General features: G+C 39.2%; 1 protein-coding gene and 1 non-coding gene across 2 annotated transcripts in view; one reads left to right on the forward strand and one right to left on the reverse strand.

Moving 5' to 3' along the window:
* LOC149303134 (3-hydroxyanthranilate 3,4-dioxygenase-like) overlaps window positions 1-19,337 on the reverse strand; it is a 112,700-nt gene extending 93,363 nt beyond the window's left edge. The window contains exons 1-6 of the mRNA XM_089481343.1: window positions 19,258-19,337; window positions 15,722-15,800; window positions 13,326-13,409; window positions 12,043-12,149; window positions 2,573-2,662; window positions 1,375-1,418 (exon numbers count right to left, since the gene is read on the reverse strand). Of these exons, the coding sequence (XP_089337469.1) occupies window positions 1,375-1,418; window positions 2,573-2,662; window positions 12,043-12,149; window positions 13,326-13,409; window positions 15,722-15,800; window positions 19,258-19,337 (484 nt within the window). The remainder of the gene's footprint in view (window positions 1-1,374; window positions 1,419-2,572; window positions 2,663-12,042; window positions 12,150-13,325; window positions 13,410-15,721; window positions 15,801-19,257) is intronic.
* A 2,578-nt stretch (window positions 19,338-21,915) lies between these two features.
* TRNAI-UAU (transfer RNA isoleucine (anticodon UAU)) lies at window positions 21,916-22,009 on the forward strand. The gene is made up of 2 exons: window positions 21,916-21,953; window positions 21,974-22,009. It is a non-coding gene; the product is annotated as a tRNA-Ile (tRNA).
* The last annotated feature ends 898 nt before the right edge of the window (window positions 22,010-22,907 follow it).

The following is a 22,907-nucleotide window of genomic DNA, read 5'->3' on the forward strand; positions in this document are numbered from 1 at the left end:
TATTGTCACGGTCAGGACTACTTGCCAAGCCGTGACTGTGTGGAGGGCGTGGGCATGAAGGGGTTAATAGCACCAGGCCTCTGGATTTACTAACTTCACCCCTTAACAAGGCATAAGTTACACCAAATTAACCCCCAAATCCTGCCTGTATCCCCCCAGGTAGTCTGCCACCACTCACGATTTTGATACCGGATTCGTGAGAAATCCGAATTAGAACCTTTATCTCTATATATATATCAACCCACCCCGGGCAACTAACATATATATATATCCTGTAAAACTTAATAACAATATGGTAACGTGTTATCCTCTCTTAGGGTTCGTGGATATCGATACTAGAGCCCAAAGACAGACTTGGATTATGAATATTTTAATAACAAAAAGACAAAGATTACACAGTGCCAGAATTACAAAAACAAGACATACAAAATAAAAGTAAAACAGCAAACAGTTCTTAAAAGCAATGGGACTTAAACACAGGACCCTCACTCACGAGTTTCTCCAATAAGTAGGCCTGTGGGAACTCCTTAAGTCCAGATGGTTTCTTACGATGTTGTTCCGATCAGAGTATATCATGGAGTTCTGCTTTGAGGTCGCTGCATTGTCCCTAAATCAGACTTTTGCAAGCAAACGCCCCTCTGACCACATGACTGATTATATGACACCATCCCCAAGAATCGGGTCCCATCTTTGATGTGCCAATAAGTTATGGTGGGGTAAAGGTGATGGAAACCCCTCCACTTAAGATAGGAATGGAATTCCTATAACTCAGGGTCCTTATCTGTTAGGCCATGAATCACCACAGGGGTCCTTTGGGAAGATGACACCTCTAGCCAGAACAGATACAGAGGGCATTCACAAAGAAACACATTAAATCAACCTCAGATTAACTCATTGAGTGCTGAAACAAAGAAACTAACCACCTCTGCTGGGTTACCCTTCCATGCATCCACTCCATTATATGAGTTAATCATGACATGTATGGCTTGGGGGAGAGAGATGGGATAGAAACATTTAAATACATAAATGGATTTAACAAAGTGCAGAAGGGAAGTTTATTTCAAATGAGGTTGGAGCAAGGGTCAGAGGTTTTGATGTAATGTAAAGATTTTTTTCTTTATTGAGGGGATGGTACATAAATGGAACAGCCTCCCAGTGGAAGTTGTACAGGCTAAAACAGTGAGGGAATTTAAACACGCATGGGGTAGGCCTAACGCTATCCTGAATCTAAGATGAGACCAAGGACTGATTAAGGTCTGAGTCTTTACCTCGGGAAAAATAGACAGACTAGATGCGTCAAATGGTTCTCATCTGCAATCAATTTATTTAGCATTTACAGTTATCAAATCCAATTCTGCAGAATATCATGGTTACCTGGATCAGGCTTCCCTGTTTTGTATTGTTTTGAGTTGAAATATCTGGAAAAAAGAATATGTATAATTTGAAAGAAACACAAAAAGTGATAAACATACAGCTTTGTGCATGGGATCGACTGACCAACAGTCCCAGTCACCCAGGCATTTGTTGATGGCCGCAGATGGGAATTCATAATCCTGGGAGCTACATAAAAAATCTAGTCACCCTGAGCCCTACATCCCCGCTCCCAATGGTCATTCCTTTTTCTTTGCATGTGTGTGTGCATGTGTGTGTGTGTACATGTGTGTGTGTGCATGTGTGCGAGAAGGTATATATTTTTCATACACACATTAAAGAAGCCAAAATCTTTTTGCTTAGATTCTGAAATCTTATGTTCCCCTTCATTGTGTTCCTTATTGAATCGCTGATTGCATCCCATCCAGCAACTTGAATTAATATAAAATAACATTTAACAATCATATTCATATTTCACACTTCACTATTTTTCTTGTAGAAAATAACTTGTCTTCTATGCTAGTTCAAAATTTTCATCCAAAAGCCTCACCACCAGCACATAGTTATGGAAGTATTCAGGTGTATAAAGTCAGCTTTATGGCTCTGCCATCGGCAAACTAGGCAACTGTAACTACGTTGTTACGTCAAGTCAAAACATTTTATTTATAGTTTTATGGCTAAACCGGAATGACATATATGCCAAATAATTCTGTAATTCATCCGCCGAGCTGCCATATGCTTGCGCTGTCGTACAAAATATCAAAGTGATATGATTTAGGCTGTATTATCATTTTGGCACGGACTCCTTTTAATGCCCTTTGCATGCAAAACATATTTTAATTAACTGTCCCAGGTAAAAAGTCCATCAAAATGTGCTATCGTATTGCCCAGAGCTGTAGAATGGAAGGCAGCTTTAAAAACTATGTAGGCTTTTAACACTTTGCTTTGTGATATCTGCTTTTTTGGCATCTTTTTAAGTGGCAGGTAACGGAGTACATTTGCGAGTACCTTTCATAGCATTTTGTATCTGGTCAGTTCGTTCTGATTTGTAATTACACATGTAACAATCATAGCTCCATAAAAATGGTAGGTGAGAGCTTTTCGTCTCCCTAGCTTATGTTTTTCTCACGTTATTCTGCATTAATATTTCCAAACAAACTTTTTCTATATCATATTCTGTGATCTGAAAAGAAATACTTACTCATGAATTATTGGAATCAGTTGTTTTCCAAGATCCTCACAGTAAAACCACCTCTCAAACAGTACTTCACTGGAATTTTCAACATAATACCTTTTAAAAAAATTAAGAAATTATTTATTCATTAACTGAGAAGTAGCTTATTTTTATACAATTCCCATATTGTATTTTAAGGTTATGCATTTGTCCGGAACAAATGTGGGGATACCACCCCAGACACCAGTGGAACTTTTCTCCTGGCTGCTCTGCATTTAGCACTTGGCACAAGAATTACTCTTTATTAATATCGCCCTGATCTGTCGGATCAGTCTGATCGCTTTCATTACATTTTTACTGCAATTATGTTATTATTAGTGTTTAAGGAATTTAAAGAAACTACAGTTGCCTCATGTTATAATCAAACACATATGGTATATTATATATATATATACAGTCCTGTGATTACACCCTCTTTGAATTCTATGGTTTTATATATCAGGACATTTTTAAGAACAATTTTTAGACAAGCAGGTCTAAAAATTAGGTAAATACAACCTCAGATGAACAACAACACATTACAACGTTTCATGATTTATGCAACAAAAATAAAGCCAAAATGGAAAAGCCATGTGTGAAAAACTAAATACACCCTTACTGCTTCCATAGAAATTAAGATGCTTAGGAACAGACAGGTGCTGCTAATCAAATGCCCTTGATTAATTAATCATCAGCAAGTGTGACCACCTCTATAAAAGCTGAAGTCTTACAGAAGCAATAGTTGTTGCCCATCAATATGTGAAGGATTATAAGGCCATTTCCAAACTATTTAAAACCCATCATTCTACAGTGAGGAAGATTATTCAAAAGTGGAAAACATTCAAGACAGTTGCCAATCTTCCCAGGAGTGGACGTCCCAGCAAATTCACCCCAAGGTCAGACCGTGCAATGCTCAGAAAAATTGCAAAAAGAGTTAGATCTCAGACTCTACAGGCCTCAGTTTGCATAAAACGTTAAGGTTCATGACAGTGCAATTAGAAAAAGACTGAACAGGTATGGTTTTATTTGGAAGGGTTGCCAGGGGAAAGGCACTTCTCTCTAAAAAGAACGGCTTATGTTTGCAAAGTTTCATCTGAACAAACCACAAGACTTCTGGAACAATGTCCTTTGGACAGACGAGACCAAAGTGGAGATGTTTGGCCATAATGCACAGGGTCACATTTGGCGAAAATAAAACACAGTATGTCAGCAGAAACACCTGATACCAACTGTTAAGCACAGTGGTGGAGGAGTAATGATTTGGGTTTGTTTTGCAGCCACCTGGGAACCTTGCAGTCATTGAGCTGACCATGAGCTCCTCTGTATACCAAAGTATTCTAGAGACAAATATGTGGCCATCTGTTTGGCTAAAATGGGGTCATGCAACATGACAATGATCCCAAGCACACCAGCAAATCTACAACAAAATGGCTAAAAAGAAAAGACTAAAGGTATTGCAATAGCCCGGGCAAAGTACTAAACAAATATAGTATAAATAAATATAGTAATTATGGTGCTAAACAAATAACAGGAGAAAGTTAATGTATAAACAATCCCTAGATGACAGAGGCATCAGGCTGACCTAGATGCCAGGATCTTTACATGTGGAACACTTCAAATCAAACAACGAACAAGTGAAATTTAATGTACTTTGGACAGGCCAGGCAGTAGGTGTTACAAATATCCTCTGGAGTGAGAAAATAATTCTTGCTTGTGTAGGTGGACTGAAGCTAACACGTCATCAGCAAGAGCTATTACAGAAAATATACTTGGACATCAAAATAACTCGACCGGAAGTTGGTAAACCAGCAGATTAATTCACGTATTCATTGTAATTATATTTTGTTTTTCCTCGCTAGCAACAATTAAGTGGCTGTCAGTGTGAATTATATACAAATTAGATGTCATTATTCAGGGTGCGTGTGTAAGTAAGTTGCAGGTAACAGACTTGTGCATATTTCTGATTAAAATGTCTTAATACATGACCTATCTTGCTGTACTTTCCCTGACAAATGAAAATAACAAATTAATGATGATCCAATATAATATAGATCTACAATCTACAAGATTCAAAACAAATGGTCTGCATTGAATTTACCGTAGTCAGTTTTATTACTTCACACAGAATTATACAGACAAAAAAAGAAAAACATATTTTGCTTTGCTAGACATCCTAACAGGTTAAAGACATGTTAATAGCAGGATTCACAGAGGACCCATACTTGCATAGGTAATGTAGCAATATGTATGAAACCTATAAGTAAAGTATCTAGTTTCCAGGGGGAGTACTATCAGTGCAACAACAGGGCTACAAGCATACCTGGGAGCTTCTCGGCTCCCGTACCAAAAGCATACCATTTCGGGATGCGGCTACAACTGCCCACCGTCAGGGTCAGTCTCATTGACGTCAGTGGGAGGACACGCTGGCAACGGGGGCATTCCTGCTGACGTCGGGGGCGTTCCTGCTGATGTCAAGAGGAGTTCCCACTGACATTGCAGGAAACACCCCCATTTAAACAGGAATTGGGCAGTCAAGTCGGGCAGGAAGCCGGGCCTGTCAAGACCCCGCTCTCGCGATCTGGAGGATTTGGGTGTTGACCCGGCGAAGCAGAGAAGTTAAAGGCTACAGAAGCAGATCTGACCCAGGAAGCAGAGAAGACTAGGATGACTGGAACATTCTGTATCTAGGCATCCATGTTATACTTCTGATTTATTAGTATCTAATAAAATGTTACTGACGTTTGTACAAGTTGAGCATCCATATTGAAACATGGTAGCAGAGGTCTAAGACAAAAGCGGACAAAAGAAGCACATCTGTGAAACTAAGCCTGGGCTGTGCAGAAAATGGACGGTTTAAGACCACCTGGACAGTTGGATTCCCAGGAAAAAAAATATCTGTAGCTTGGTAGAAATGAAAAGACATATACATATCTTTCTGTGGCTTATAAAGGAAAACAGATGAAGGTAAAACTGTTCTTATATTTACTTGGAGAAAAAAGGCAGGGAGATTAAAGCTACAATCCTCCCAGGAGTAGCATCTTCTTCACTTGCCCAGTTAATGAAAGTGATGGATGATTATTGTGAAACTAGAAAAATATAAGTCTGTGGAGAGATATCATTTAATCAGAAAGAAGGTAAAGGAAAAGAAACATCAAAGTGAACCCAGAGAAATGACAGCTAACAAAGAAGGAAGTACCATTCATCGGCCGTTATTGTCCGCTAATAATCTCAAAGCGGACCCAAGTAAAGAGAAGGCTGTTAAGGAAATGCTTAGACAAACTTATATAAAAGGAGACCAGTGAGTTCTGGGGAAGGTCAGTTATCTCTTTAGGTTTTGTAAGAAGCTTTCGGAAGTAGGAGAAGCGTTGTAGAAATGACAGTTGACTGAGACTCATAAAGAAACATTTGAGCAAATTAAGTAACACTCCTATACTAAAATATTACAATACAGCAGAATCATTGGCGTTACAATGTGATGCGTCAGAGAAAGGTCTAGGAGCAGCACTAATACAAGGAAAACTACCTATTGGTTTTACCAATCAAGCAGTAACTTAGATAGAGAAGGCTATGCCTAGATAGAGAAGGAGCTGCTTGCAGTCCTGTTTGGAATAGAAAAAAATACCAGTCCAGTCTAGAAATCATCATGAAAAAGGCTTGCTTGAGGCTCCCAGTAATCTTCAGTGTATGATGCTTAGACTGAATACTGACCAAGGAAGTCTGTAACTGTGGCAGATACACTTAATAGAGTTTATTTACAAGAAAGAGGACTCTACTGAACAACACAGCTTTGCAGCGCAGTACGACTGGAATATCTGAAGATAAGGTTTGGTTTGTAGCCCAGCTCAAAGACCGATAGGTCAAAGAACTACAATTTATTACCAAAGAGAGGTAGCTTAGAGCAACAGGATCAGGTGCCAAGCATGGAACACAAAATGTTTTTTTAAAGCAGCAGGCATTAGAACAGGGGTGTCCAAGTTTTTTCTGCAGTGGGCCACTTCATCAGAATTGTATCCGTGCGCGGGCCGCCCTCATTTTTCACTGTGAGAAAATATGGCCTTTAATAATTTATGCAGATTAAAATAAAGTAAATGACACAAAACCTTTACTTTTCCTCTCATTGAATTCTGGGCCTAGAAAGTTTTGTGACTACAAATTCAGAATTCTGGATAAGTAAAAATAAAATAGTTCTATTTATTCTAGGGATACACCAAAATGAAAATTCTGGACCAAAACCGAAAATTCACTTAGCCGAAAACGATCCCACACTTTTAATAAAAGTAAATTACACACCAAAATTGCACAAAAAAATGTAATAATGTTGTTATTGTATTTTTTGTCCAATTTTGGTGTGTAACCACACTTTTATTAAAAGTAACACACCACAATTGGACAAAAAAAATCAACAATATGACTAGGCATGATAGGAGTGTGATTGCTAACAGCAATCACACTGCTATAATACCCAGGCAACCCGTAAATGCTGGAACCTAGGCATGATGGGACTGTGATTGCGGTTAGCAATCACACTCCTATCATCCCAAGCCAGCCAGTACATGCTGGTACAGGGTGGCTGTAAGTGCAGACCCCATACTGCTGGCAGCATCAATACACAAGGGGGCAGCTAGCCAGGTTTCAGCATGTACTGGCTGACTTGGCATGATAGGAGTGTGATTGCTAACAGCAATCACAGTCCAATCATGCCTAGGTTCCAGCACTTACACATCCATGCTATCACACACACACAAATTCATTCATTCACAGATTCATTCCCTCAATCACGCATACTCATTCAAACACCCTCCCCACCCCCTTACCTGCACTGCATCCCTCGATGCCGCTGACAGACTTCAGCAGGGGGCGTGGCCTCCCTCTGCCTTCTCTTGTACTGCACAGAGGAGCCAGGACTGGAGCAGAGTCATGTGATTGGTTCCGTTTCCTCTGTGCAGTACAATAGACCCTCCCACAGGGCTCTTGTAATCCTGGCTGCCGATCTCACGCGGGCCGCACCTGGAGGTCCCGCGGGCCGCATGTTGGACACCCCTGCATTAGAAAATACTGCAATCTAACAAGGGAGCCAAAGACTTAAGGCCCTTGAAGGCAGGTGAACAAGTGTTCACCCAACAAGTCATGGAAAGGAGTAGTACAAAGCCAGCATACAAGCACCTGCAGGATTCCAATCATATGATGTAGTGATGGATTCAGCACAAGTACTGAAAAAGCTCAAATACCTAGCAAGAAACCAGACACACTATAGAAAAAATAAATCCAACAGTACACCGTCCAGGGCAGAAGGAATACAAAATACAGAATCCTGTTTAAATGCAGCCGTGACATAGAAGCAAACAAGAGAAAACACAACTTAACAGAGCATTCATAACTATCAAGAAACATACAGAAGTGGCTAGTGGGTCAAGAAACTAGCATCTAAGTGATTATTTAGAACGCTCAATAGACAATAACTAGCTAATGTCTCCAGTTTAATGAGACAATTTCATTAAAGTTCCAAAAAAGGGAAGCAATTTGTATGGAACCAATACGTACAGTCTCTAATTCCCAGAGAGAGTACAATCAATGCTACAGTGAAGTTACCAGCAACGTAAAGGCTACAGGAGCAGATCTGACCCAGCAGAGAAAAGTAGGCTGAACATTCTGCATTTAGGCAGCCATGCTATATTTCTTATAATAAAAAGTAAAAAGTTAACTTCTCTGACCGGTTACAGACGGTTACAAGGCTACTTATGTGGTGGTTGGAGCATGAAGTTCTTGGGAGAGCAAAAACTATTATTGAGATGATAAACAAGGATGGGGAAGAGAAGCGATTACAAGGCAAAGAAGGGCATCTAAACTCAGCATTAGCCAAAAAAGGGTGATCAGAACTAACTCACATTTATCAATGAACCTATGCTAACTTCTAGATCCAAATTACTTAACAAGTGCATGGTACTTTGTTCTAGTCAACAAATGAAAAGTATTGGTTTTATTTCATATGTTTCAATCTATTGTTTTTTAAGTCTAAAAAGATAGTGCCGTGCCCGGGAAAAGATATGTAATCCAGTCCATCGATCTACTACTAGTGATGTCCGGATCATGAACGAATCGTTCATTTGATCCGGTTCTTTTTAGTGATCCGGATGAGTCGGTTCACTAGACTGAACGATTCGTTTGTAGCGGTTCAGTCTGTGAATCATCATGCAGCTGTAACCTGATCCTAGAGCTGTGAGTCATCTGCAGAGCACTCTGGGGTCAGGTTACAGCTCATTAATTCTCACAGGAACGATGACTCATAGAGTCAGAGATTCGTTCAAAGAGTCGAATGATCCGAAGAGTCGAATGAACCGAAGAGTCGAATGAACCGAAGAGTCGAATGAACCGAAGAGTCGAATGAACCGAAGAGTCGAATGATTCGAATCTTACAGGGATCCGGATCTTACAAGGATCCGAATCTTACAGAGATTCGAATCATTCAGAGAAAATCACTGATACCATACTTTTATAAATAAATACATTAATAATGTTCACACTGCCCCCAGGATTTAGATTCCCCTGAGTTTGCCCCCCTTTACCTATAACTGCACCTACAGTTAACTTTATTAAATTAATTAAATTAACCCTCAATCATCAGCATAAAATTAACCCTTATACCCCATCAACCATAACTGCCCCTGAAATTAACCGTAAAGATCCCATTAACCATAACGGCCCCTGAAATTAACCCTAAAGACCCCATTAACCACAACGGCCCCTGAAATTAACCCTAAATACTCCATTAACCATAACTGCCCCTAAATTAATTGCATGTACTCCAGATAAATTACCTAATAAATTGGTATGGTTGATGGGGTCTTTAGTGTTAATTTGGGGGCAGTTATGCTTAATGGGGTGTTTAAGGATAATTTAGGGGCAGTTATGCTTAATGGGGTCTTTAGTGTTAATTTAGGGGCAGTTATGCTTAATGGGGTGTTTAAGGATAATTTAGGGGCAGTTATGCTTAATGGGGTCTTTAGTGTTAATTTAGGGGCAGTTATGCTTAATGAGGTGTTTAGGGTTAATTTGGGGGCAGTTATGCTTAATGGGTCTTTAGTGTTAATTTAGGGGCAGTTATGCTTAATGAGGTGTTTAGGGTTAATTTGGGGGCAGTTATGCTTAATGGGGTTTTTAGTGTTAATTTAGGGGCATTTATGCTTAATGAGGTGTTTAGGGTTAATTTGGGGGCAGTTATGCTTAATGGGGTGTTTAGGGTTAATTTGGGGGCAGTTATGCTTAATGGGGTCTTTAGTGTTAATTTGGGGGCAGTTATGCTTAAAGGGGTCTTTAGTGTTAATTTGGGGGCAGTTATGCTTAATGGGGTCTTTAGTGTTTATTTGGGGGCAGTTATGCTTAATGGGGTGTTTAGGGTTAATTTGGGGGCAGTTATGCTTAATGGGGTGTTTAGGGTTAATTTGGGGGCAGTTATGCTTAACGGGGTGTTTAGGGTTAATTTAGGGGCAGTTATGCTTAATGGGGTGTTTAGGGTTAATTTGGGGGCAGTTATGGTTAATAGGGTGTTAAGGGTTAATTTTAGGGGCAGTCATGGTTGATGGGGTGTTAAGGGTTAATTTTAGGGCAGTCATGGTTGATGGGGTGTTTAGGGTTAATTTAATGGTGAGGGTTAATTTAATTAATTTAATAAAGTTAGCTTAAGGTGCAGTTGCAGGTAAAGGGGAATGTAAATCCTGGGGGCAGTGATTATGAATGTATTATTTATAACAGTATGGTGACATTCTCTGAATGATTACAATGCCAATGAAGGCAGAGAGTCGTTCAAAGATCCGGATCTTACAATGATCCGGATCTTACAATGATCCGGATCTTACAATGATCCGGATCTTACAATGATCCGGATCTTACAATGATCCGGATCTTACAGTGATCCGGATCACTGTAAGATTCGGATCCCTGTAAGATCCGAATCTTTGAACGACTCTCTGCCTTCATTGACATCACTGGAGGCAGGGGGGAGGATTCATAATGAAAGGGGCGGGGCCAATCGTTAGTGTGCCTGCACGGAGTTACTGGAAAACAGTAACTCCGTGCAGACACACTGAGTGATCCGAAGATCCGGATCATGAATCGGATCATTTCAGTGAACGAATCGAAATGATCCGATTCACTTTAATGATCCGAACTTCCCATCACTATCTACTACACCACGCGGAATGATGTAAGTTAGAGACGTTGAAGGAATTTGATGCCCTCTAGGGGCGAACACCTGTTAGTATTCTAGAACTGCTATAAATATATTTCTGAAATGAATGTCACAAATCTTTCTGGGTCATACCATTGTTATCATAATATACAATAGGAATGGCACTTGGTTCAGTGGTAAAAGTTTTATACACCGATTACTTCCCATGTGACGCATCATGCAATGTAATTGCATAAATATTTATACTGCAACTGCCATCGAAAGTCATTATGCAAACCATTTATTTGCACAAAAATAGCAAAATAAATTTTTATTTGCAACAATAGTCACACACGGTGCATCTAACATCAGCTCAGGCAAAGGTTGCTATCTTTTGCCAAAACGTTTCCTAGATAATATCTGAAGGGTTGCTAAAGGGTGTGACCAGGGGAATAGTTTTATAAGTGACCTCATTAGAGAAAAAGGAGACAGAAAAAGGGAAATGAAAGACAAGTGAGAGGTGAGAGGGAGATAAGAGAAAAGAAAAGATAAAAAGGAGAAAGGAGAGCAGAGGAAAGAGGAGAGGGACAAAAAAAAGAGGGAGATAAGGGAAAGGAGGAATGAGAGGAAATGCAAGAGATAAAAGTATGGAAAGAGGAAAGAAGAGAAGGGAAGAGGAGAGGTTGGAATGAAAGAAAAATGGAAAGAAAAAACACAAACACGCGCCGACGCTCACATTAACACACACTCACACTAACACATGCCCTCACTCACACTAATGCACACTAACCTAGACACACACAGACATTAACACACAGATACTCACACTCACATAGCCGCACAATAACACACAGAGAGAGGGACAATTAGTGTGCCATTACATGACCCTGCTGAACCTCCCCTCCACCTCTATGTGTAAATCGCCACTAGCCCAGCAGGTTCCAGGACATAAAGAGGTAAATCCGGGTGGCAACCCTAGCTTAGGCTGCTGCCATTCCTTAGTCTCTGAAGTCTGGCTAGGAAAGGCGATACTTTTCTGCAGTAAACATTTAATTTACTGCATGTAAATCACACTGGGAAAACAGGAACCAGGGCTGTAATTAATCACCAGCGGTGTTGGATGAGCCGCTGTGATTTAATGGGAAGAAAAAAGTAAACGTGATTTGAAGGTTTATACATTGACTGCAGAATAATTTAACGCAGCAATTCGGTTAGGAAGAATTCCTAGTTATTTAGTACCATTCATAAGCCGATGTTTAACTCATGTACGCAGGTATTAAAATAAATATATTACCTAAGGCCATCTCTTTCCATTTCTAACCGTCTCCTCTCGATGACAAGTCCAATGGTGTTTTCAAATCTTTGAGGGGAATGAGGTATTCGGGCTGGCAACAGAAACATCTGTCCAGAGAAAATGTATGTTATTCTAAAAGGAAACAATTAATGAGATTATAAGTGATCTTGCTGCACTGAATCCTGGTTGTACACCATGCATCCTAATTAGTTCCATCACCCAGTGCAACGGACTACAAAAAATTGCTTGCAGATGTCTTTTGTCCAGGACATATCATGAAATCATTTGCCTTCACATTTGCCTTAGCAGGCAATGTTTTTTCTACTCCCCATAAACGATCGCTGTGGTGTAAATTGTTAGGCTTTTCAATCATGATCAAGGAAACAGAGATAGCGTCCGCTCCACTTATATCAATTTGATGAAAAATGGGTTATTTTTTCCAACTGACTAGAAAGAAATGTATATTTAAAATAATAAAGGGTGCTATATATTTAATATATTTGCTATAAACTTAAGTCAAGGCAAAATGAGGTAGCAGGTTGTCTCTCGTTGCAAGGAACAGATATCTGTGGTCTTAGCAACTGATATGTAAGATCTTTTTGTACCGCTGCATTATGCTGGCACTTGTTGTTATATTTCGGCACTTCACACAAGTTCCACGATGGAATCACTCAGGTGTTCCACAAGACCACCTTGGAGAAGACCTCTTGGGCAGGTCTCGTAAAGCATCCTATTAAATATCTACTGAGTGGCTGTAAAGAGGAGAGCCCAGGGTTCTGTACTGGATTGTTAATCTTTTTACATGAATCTAGATGAGTATGTATTGGATTCATCTAATTAAATGACATAGGAAGGGAAAAGTTCAAGTCTCTAAGGGTCTTACAAGACTCCACGCATGCATGTGCAGAAGATTCAAGCAGCCACAAGTGTAGTGAAACTGCAGAGGGGGCAGTAGGCTGCCACTCTGAAGCTGCAGCTTCTCCTAAAGGTAAGTAGCTTCTTTTTTTCTACATGAAAGAACATACTTAAAAAAATCTCTCTCTCTCTCTCTCTCTCTCTCTCTCTCTCTATATATATTATTATGCATTATTTGTTGGTGGGGCTGCATGGTAGTAAAACTGTCCCTTTTAATAAGAAATCATAGTGCCTTCTGAAACACTCCTGGCTTAGCAAATACAGATAATGAGCTTAGTTATTTCATGAACCTCATTAAGGAAATAATACCATATTGTGTTTCTCATGTTTCCATAAAAACCTTTCATTGATGAACACCTTTCTTTTACCTCTCCTTGTTTGATATGGATATCCTTAGGTTTTCCATCTTCAATTATCTTCAGACACATGTCTCCTTCCAGTTGGTAAAATAACTACAAAAGATACATTTTGGTCAGAATCCTTATCAAGGTATGTGAACCGTATGTGTCACCAGCTTTTCATCTTAAGATGTTGAGTCAGAAAACACTGTCTGTACGAAAGTATCACATCAAATTGTTCAGACAGAGAAAATGTCTCAAAAGCAAGATAAATATCCACAACCTAAAGCGCATTCAAAGAGGAAACCAGCCTTCTAAGGGCTTCAGCAGAAATGAACTCCAATAGACTCCCTTTTTTCAAAGAAACTACAATTGTGTCCAAACAATTTATCTAACTACATTGCAAAATATTATATATAGTTTAAAAGAGAATTATGAGGAACACAATGAATAAACAGCTTTTGAAGAAAAAAATAATAATATATATATATGTATATTTATCTTAAAGCGTAGGTCCATTGAAAAACCCATTCTCAGGCAGGGTAATTGAGAAGCAGCCACTCTGTTTCCCACAGGCAGTAAGATAAGGACTCCGAGTGTTTGTCTAGTAGATTGGGCTAAGATAACACAGCTAGAACACATATAAATGGGCAATACACATCTGCCTTAAAATATTATATTATACAAAAACTAGAACTGTTTACAAAAAAACAGCACATATATGTCAAGCAACTTTAATTTTTCATCAAAATAAGAATACTACACATATGGGGAAATTATATTAACACTCTAGACATTTCTTTATGGAACCTGATACAGATTGCTTTCCGATATACTTCATGGTATAGTTTACAACCTCTACAGAGATTATAGTAATAATATTGGATCTATGGGGAGAAAGGAGATTTTTATCAAAAACCACTAAGCATTAGGGGTCTGACCGGGATAACAAGGGGACTGACTTGACCATCACACCTATGAGTTTGTTGGTCATCCCATTCCAAATCCATGTGCATTAATATGAAATTGGCTCCCCTATGCAGCTCTAACCGCCTCCACTCTTCTGGGAAGGCTTTCTACAAGATTGGCATTATGCATAGTGATCTTCGGCTTGTGTTCAGCTGCTTGGTCATAGAAGTCCATTTCGTGAAGCTCCTGACACAGAGCTGGAGCTGATGTTGCTTCGAGGGACAGTTTGGCGCTCTGTAGTGATGCTACAGAGGACAGGTGGCTCTTACAAGGGACGCGCTTCAGCACAAGGTGGTCCTGCTCTATAAGTGTGGTCTACCACTTTGTGGCTGAGTTGTTGCAAAGGTGGCATCCTTTGACACGGTTAGAGTCACTGAGCTCTTCACTACTGCCAACGTTAGTCTATGGAGATGGATGCCTATGCGCTTGATTTTCTACACCTATTTATTCACCTACACCTATCTAAAAATGTCACAATTAAGTGTGCGTAAGTGCAGGTTAACATGCTTTTCTAAAAATGGAAATAGCTTTATTAGGCATAGAGCACATTTTATATCCCATCAACGATTTGACAGCTAATTTTAATCACACCTTTTATTCTGGAATCCAATTTCCTAGGAATGTATTGAAGGAAAATATAAATAATTGTTGTATGATATTAAAAATAATATGTTAGACGTATCCTGTGTTAGACAAGGATCTGCTTTTTTTCCTATTAGTTAAATATATAGTTCTCAATTATGAAAATGCACTTTGTACTTCCACTATTTTCTTTTGTCTAATATTACGTGTTATATAATGAAAGGGTAGTATTGTGAAAGTGTTACATCAAAATAGACATTAATGGATGGTTACGTCCATGGGAGGTATGGGGGTGTAATCACAGCATTTTTGCGCATTGAAGTCACTGAAGCAGCAGCCTATTACCTGTATTCTAGCAAAACAACAGTGATCACATAGGATACATGTGATTGGCTGCTGCTACGCCTATTTATTTCAGTAGTAGCTCAGTTCCCACTAAGCAGAATGTGAGATCTACTGAGCACGTGCAGGAAGCCTACTGTGGTATGCTCCCTGCTTTGTGCAGAGGCAGGTGGGGAGGAGTTAAATAAGAAAAAACTGCTTAATTTTCTAACTTCAGTAACTGAAGAATGCCTGCACTGGTTTTCCTGAGAGACGGGCTGCCCTGGCCCTGCATGATGCATTGTTAAATCGCTGACGTCACCTCCCCACATTAACTATGCATTATGCATGGCTAACCCAGTCTATCTTGTAGGCGAAGCTCTCTGGATAATGTTTAGATCACTCATAAACTTTCTTTATTGAGTGAGGAGCTAGGAGACCAGAGGTTGCTCCCAGTTCACTTTTGTTAGGATGCTGTCCACATCTCTATGCCAAGCACAATATCAAAGGTGTTTTAACGAAGTATTTGATATAATTGTAACTGCCGACATTACCTCCTCTCCTTCTTGGATGTGATAATCTTTTCTTTGGTTTGGACCACCCACAAACATTACTGTCAGCTGACCATTATGCCTGTGGATTTAAAAATGGAATACAGCATTAACATCCATCACAAGTCCAAGTGCACCTAACTACATCCAGTGATAGATTTACCTTGATGCTACACTAGGCCTGGCCGAGGGGAGAGCCCCTTGCTTTTGCTACCAGCATGTTATGCTTGATAGCCCTGCTTAAACGCAGGTGACTCATTTAGATGTATTTTTGAATAATGACAAGTCAAGGTTTCCATAAGGACCAGTAGTAGAGCAATTTGGTTAACTCATTTGGCAAGTCACTCCATAAAAGCTTCATACTGGGCTATGTAAGGGTTTATATTCGGAGACTCTCAGGGTCAGCTCATTTACAAAGTTCCCAGGTATGATTATGAAGAGCCAAGCCCAGTGAGCACCTGCAAGAACAGCTTGAACTACCCTGTACAGTGCATAGTTACATTTCCTTAAAGCTACTTCATTGATAGAACTATGCATTATGCAGGTCCAGCCCTGCCTTTCTTACAGGAGATCATGGTGAGGTTGCCCCTTCATGATGCATAACGCAGTCGGCATGTTAAAACCGCAACTCAGCTAAACCTTCCCTTGGAACTTGTTTATAACAACTGTACCCCGCATTCTACGGGGTAGTGGAATAGAGATATTTTATAGAACATAAAACAATAATACTAGAAAAAAAAAATAATAAAATCTTATCTCTAGGTATTTGTTATCTGACAAGGGAAGGAAAGTTTCTTATCTCCAGACTGCATTTCTGTTTTAGATAACCTTACTGACTCTATACAGATCCTTTCATATAAACATAGAGAAGCTCACTGGTTATAATCCACTCATGAGAAATGTATGTCTGGGACACTTTTCACAACTCCTTCTATACAGATAAATGCAAATGACAGAAAAGGTATTTACATTTCTATAAGCCCCTCCACCTTGTTGTGTTACTTAACTTTTTTTCTAGAAGCATTATCAAAGAAGATTATAGGTTGTTTTTTTAATTTATAGTACTAGAATTTGTAAAATGCTAATATATATACTTGTTGAAGATATTAACATATATCATACAGGAAAATGTGGCATTATATTATGGTCAGATATGCTCGGATCTCGTACAACCACACAAATAATGAACAAACGGATCAACAGCCCATTTGCCCGCTAGAAGTTGACCAAAAGTCATATTTATTATCTCAGTTGCTATCAGGTTACGCTATATTTCCGAGGCACAAATTAAAATATACCGATGACAGCTTCATTTCCTCAAAAAAAAAACCAGAGCAATATTAATATAAATGCCCCTAAAAATGTGTATTCTTGTTTTAAACATCTTTATTTGAGCTGAATTAAGTTGAAGTTCTCCTGTCTTTGCATGTTATTGACAGACAGCAGAGACAGCAATGAAAACATAAGTAGAATTTTTTCAGAGTAAATACAAGAGAACTTTGTACTTTGTATGTCAAGATAAAACATCGTTAGAGATTCCGTTTGACTAGCTCTGGATCTTACACACTAAACTTTTCTTTTTCTCTTTCTTTTTTTTTCTTCCCAAAATATGAAGCTTTTTCAATATTCACTACCATTTGAGGTCAATTAGAAAAGTCCTTGTTTGTTGAAAGAAAAGCAAATTTTGTCTATTAAAAAAGTGGATCAGAAATCCAGCGCAGACGGGGTTAATGTTGTAAATGACTATTGCAGCTGGAAACGGCTGATTTTTAATGGAATATCTTCATAGGCTTGCACGGAGGCCCTTTATCACTCCTGTGTTCCCATGGCACGTTGTGTTCGCTAATCCAAGTTTATGTTCAAAAGGCTAATTGATGGTTAGAAAACCATTTTGTAATTATGTTACAGCTAGAAATGTCCTTGTTTTCCATGAAAACAGCTAAGTGACCCCAAACTTTTGAACAGGGATGTGTATCAGTAAAACAAGACAACCCTTACAGTTTAAGGCCGGTGGCAATTATAAGACATACATATGGTCGTTGGCTGAATACACACAGATGCATGGTATGCTCTTACTCTTGTGCAATGTGCTAATGTATGTTTCCAGCCTATGGTCTCACACTAAAGCAGTGTATGTACTGCATGAGTGGCTACAACAATAAGAGACCACCATCTGGCACCAGCCCACTGACTTATCAGATGGCCAGTCCAGCTGTGTTGTTGAGTTTGTGACTTCCATGTCTCAGTAGATGTCAGTATACAGTAAACTAGTAGCACTGGCGGAGGGATGCTGCTGAATTGTCAAATTATCTTTAGACCGTCCTAATATTTTAGTTTTACTAAGGAATGCAATATTTATGATCACACATTTGTTTTAATGGAAGATACATATGTCGTTATGAGATATAAGGAAGCTGTGCCACACTGGTATAGATCTTTCCCCGTCAATAGACCATAAGCTTAATTTGCATATATTGTAAAGCCCCCCTGTACATAACTATATTTTGATGATAGAAATTCAATTGGTGTACACAGGTACGGTCAGCAACATATTTATCCTTATTCCTGGGCCTGATCCAGGGGAGCATCCCCAAACACCCCCTCTGCCGCCTCATCCTTACAGATGAGTGAAGGGATAGGATATCATATCTCGATGTTCTATGTCTTAAGGATGACTGGAGCCTGGGAAGAGTACTCCATATTGTGTACATGCCAGTCGGGGGAAGATCAGAGACATCTCTTATAGTTGGCTCATTGAGCGGTGGTGCATTGGGGAGCCCCCATTAGCATACCTTTAAACTCGCCGGATTTTGCCTAGAGACTCAAGTCTTTGCATAACGGTCCAAAATCTCTGGGTTGTGACGTTTAGAAATGTCCCCATCCCTGCCCATGGCCATTTACCCTACCCATCCCATTCAAGTGTAAAGATGTTAAGTCTAGCCCTGCCTGTAACATCATAGCCCATCAATGTCATCAGCCCCACAAACTGATGTCATCAGTCTACCTGAAGAGGGAGAGCTCTGGGTAGCTGGAGCTTAGAAGTTCCCAGGTTTGCCCATCAGGCATTGGGCCCTCAGATCTGCTCCCCTAGGCAAGAATACAGGACATGCAGTAGTTGTAGTGCTGGAACATGAACCTCCAGCCAACTCCCATGGTCCTGATAAAAGTTTTCTATTATTTCCCTGCAGAATTTTCAATGTCTTCGTGTTCTCAAGCTTACCCAGTATCCTTGCCAAGAAAAAGCATTCCCATTTATCACCCCACGGATGGTATTCTCAACGTCATCAGCAGTGTTCCACCATATTATAGCTTTATCAAGGTTAACAATTTCTGTGGAGTCATTGAAAACTTCTGCTACGTTGACACATTGTAAGCATTTCTATAAGATTCTAGCTTTGAATATATAAAAATAATTCATCCAACAGTAAAAAAAAAACAGTACATTGCGACAACTCAAAGCAATGCTGAATATAATATATGCAAAATATTTTCCAAATTAAGACTATATGGGATAGATGTTGGTTAAAATTGTTACTTACATTAGCTTATTGCAGACCGGTGGTAAAAAGCAAGTTTTGTTCTGTTGTATCCATTTCTTTACATTTACTGGCAATGCCATGAGATTCTAATGCAAACGGTGTCTTATTAAATAAAATATAAAGCTGTGGATGGCATGCAGAGAGCACAGTATCCCTTAACCAGTTCCCGAAGAGGAACATTAAAGACCACTCTGTGTGTTTACTGGCCAAAGGTTGCAGACTATTAATCAACATTGGTAAATGTATTACAATTTCAAAAACACAAACGTGTGCACACGGAGATCTGATCAAGCAGAGTTAATAATCCACATGTTACAGGACAGAAGTGCAAATGTCATAGACACTAACATTGATCCTTTAATGCAGTGTACACTGGAATCGATAGGGGCGATTTCTGTACTGTATAGTCGGACTGGGTTACTCATGAAAGGCACACTTTCGCCGTCGTGTACGCTTCAACGCGTATGATAGTAAGCTGGGTGCCACATTATATTTAACCATTGAAAACAATGCATTTTGAGCCCGTACATGTACGGGCTTTGTCATTAAGGGGTTAATTTCACTAGAATCCGTTCTATGGATATGCTGTTTCCCCACCTGCCAGCTATTTGCCTTAGCCAGAGCTGCAGTCCCAATAGCACTCTGAGATGTATATATATGCCAATACATGTTTTCATTTTCAGACCCTGATTTGCTAAAAAAAAACAAAAAACTGTACATCCACTAGCAAAAAAATAAACAATACATGGGTCCTTGAAGGTTCTCCTGTACCTTCAAGGACAGATTCCCCCCCATGTATCTCAGACTCCAGGAAAAAAACGTATCTTACCTGCAAGTACATACTCTTTATCTGCTACCTAGCCAAACCCCAACAGTACAGGAACCGGCTGTGTCCATAAAGAGCTGTCTTCATACGAGTGCAACTTAATGGTGTTAATTTCTTTTTCCGTGGACATGTCCCAGGAGTGGAATTGTGTTCTACTAATTAATATATATATGGTTTTTTTTCAACAATAAAACAAATTAATAATAAACTTGGTTGTGTTTTACCTTCATTAAAAGTGTAAGCTAAATAAATAGTGTTAAATAGCTGTCACATCCAAATTAGCTGAGACATTAGGATGCGCACGTGTGTATGTGCATGTGTGTTTGTACGTACACATATGTATTTGTGTGGGTGTGATTTATTGATGTTCAGTGACTATATAGGAAACGTCATTTCTAGAATCAAGTTCTTCTTATTATTATTATTTATTGTTTTATATAGCGTCATCATATTCCGTAGCAGTGTACAATTCAGTAATATTTCTTGAAATTATAGGAGGGTGGGGATAGGATATAAAAAGAAAAAGAGAGGGGGAATTTCTGCATGTATTCAACAAACAAGTATAAGAAAAGGTTATAGATACTGATCACAACATAAATATTTGTAGGCAATTTTATTTATGTAGTTATTAAATGAAAAAAGTTTTTTTTTTAATTGTTGCAACAAATATTTACTTTACAATACAATATTTTAACATCTCACCCAATTGTGAAGTTTATCCAAAACTTTCATGTAGCGCTTAACATGTTTGGCGCCCTCTTCTGCTTAAACGCCATATCAACAAGCTTATGTCAAAAGCTCTGCAACTGTGTTTTCAAAGCAGCATTTATAGAACAAAAAGTATCCAGTTATTAAAATTTTAATGCAAATAACATGAGTGCATACTGTACAGAAAATCATTATTGATTTCCAGACATCCATTATTTTTTGAATGGTTCAGAGGAGCCGCTTAAAGTTACTACAACAAGATTTGAAGAAAGGCATCATGTAACGTTTTTTAATAAATATGCAGAATATGCAGAAACACTATTAGGGTCACAGAAACGGATTGCCTTATGCAGTGTCAATGCTAATACCTACATCTACCACCATTCATAGAGATGGGGCCCTCAACACAGCTTGTATCATTCTGTCTTTTGCCTCTGAATAGGGTGGAGAGGCCAGTGCATGTGTACATACTACACATGTAAATTCCCACTTTGTGGAAGTTGCTGCTTGTGTCTCCCTACACTAGAAGACCTTTGTGTAATACTGGTGACATTCACTGTTAGAGGGTCTGCTGTTTGTTACAGTGTCCACTAAACGAAAACGCCTGCTGTTAGTCACACATACCACTAGAGGGCAGTGGTTACATCTTCCACTGAAAGACAATGTATGCTGTTAGGCACATGATCAACTAGGGGCCAGCGTTCTATGTTTCATTTCCCGTGAAAAGCAGTGTCCGCGGTTTGGTGTCCCACTAGAAGCAAGTTCCCGCGACTTTAATTCCCACTGCAACGTAAAGCCTGTCCGCAGTCGCTCACGCTAGAAGTGCCCACCAGCACCCGGCTTTAAAAAATGTCCACCAATTCGTCTGCCTCCTTACTATAAAGCCACCATAAACACGGCTTTATCACATTAGGATACAAAAAAAGAATCTTCCGTCTCTTGTAGCGATCTCTTGCCATGTATTGTGTAAATAAACATCGTTTACGCATACCTTGTTCCTCTCACATCGCCAGTAATAACCTCCGGTGAACGCAAATTTTGAAAATCCATAAAAAAAGGGGCTGTTCTATATGACGTCACGGACGCCGTCTTATATGGCTGATAAAGCATGACACCATGTCAGGGCTCCAGTGGCGCAATCGGTTAGCGCGCGGTACTTATACAGCAGTACAATGCAGAGCAATGCCGAGGTTGTGAGTTCGAGCCTCACCTGGAGCACAAGCTTTTAATTTTTCTTTTGGGATAAATAAAAGTTTGCGGACAGAGCTGATACAGATACTGATACATTCACACTTTGACTGTGAAATCTATAAAGCGGAGGGTGGAGTGTCAGTGAATCTGTTTTAAGGCTTTTTTTCATTAGGGTTTAAATTGGAAAATAAAGTTAACCCAAACTGACTCTCCTGCATTAGCAATAATATGATAAATGCCCCTTTACTATTTCTGTTTAATTAATACCTTGTCATTACAAATACATTGGCCTTTCAGTTTGCTATTATTGAAGAAAAAAATCACAAAAAGTAACATTTCTGTATATGATGTGAATTCGATTTTTTATTATTTTGTTGAGATATATTTATTATGCTAAAGGGAAAAACATTAGCCAGCCATGACAATAAAATAAAAAAAAATTGAATCTCTCTAGACAGGATCTGTTTAGCTATATGACATTTAAAAAACTAAGATATAAAGAGCAGAAGGCCAAAGGTCATATTATTATTAATTTGTATAGCACCTTCATATTCCACAAAGATTTACAACATGGCTTGATGGACGAGAAGGTATCTGTGGCTGCCGGTATAGATCCCTCCAATAGCATACCTCCCAACATTCCAAATGGCCAAAGAGGGGCTCCTTTGTTTTAGGGTGTCTCCAGGGGCAGGGATGTGCAGCCTTAGAATATGCCTCCGTAAATTAATAAGGAACTCAATAATAGTTGTGACCTCTAGATAATTATGGATGTACCCAAGTAAGGCATTGAAACGAAGAAAATTTAATTTACTTCATATTTTCCACCGTTTCTATACAGATTATGATGACTTTTAGGACTGTAGAACACAGATAATAGAAAAGAGGCACATCAGGAGAGGAAAGAGGAATGGGCGGATTTGAGGCT

The sequence above is a fragment of the Sceloporus occidentalis genome, unplaced genomic scaffold (assembly GCF_023333645.1).
Source record: "Sceloporus occidentalis isolate IW3139 unplaced genomic scaffold, rSceOcc1.0.p SCAF_15, whole genome shotgun sequence".
Classification (NCBI taxonomy): Eukaryota; Metazoa; Chordata; class Lepidosauria; order Squamata; family Phrynosomatidae; genus Sceloporus; species Sceloporus occidentalis.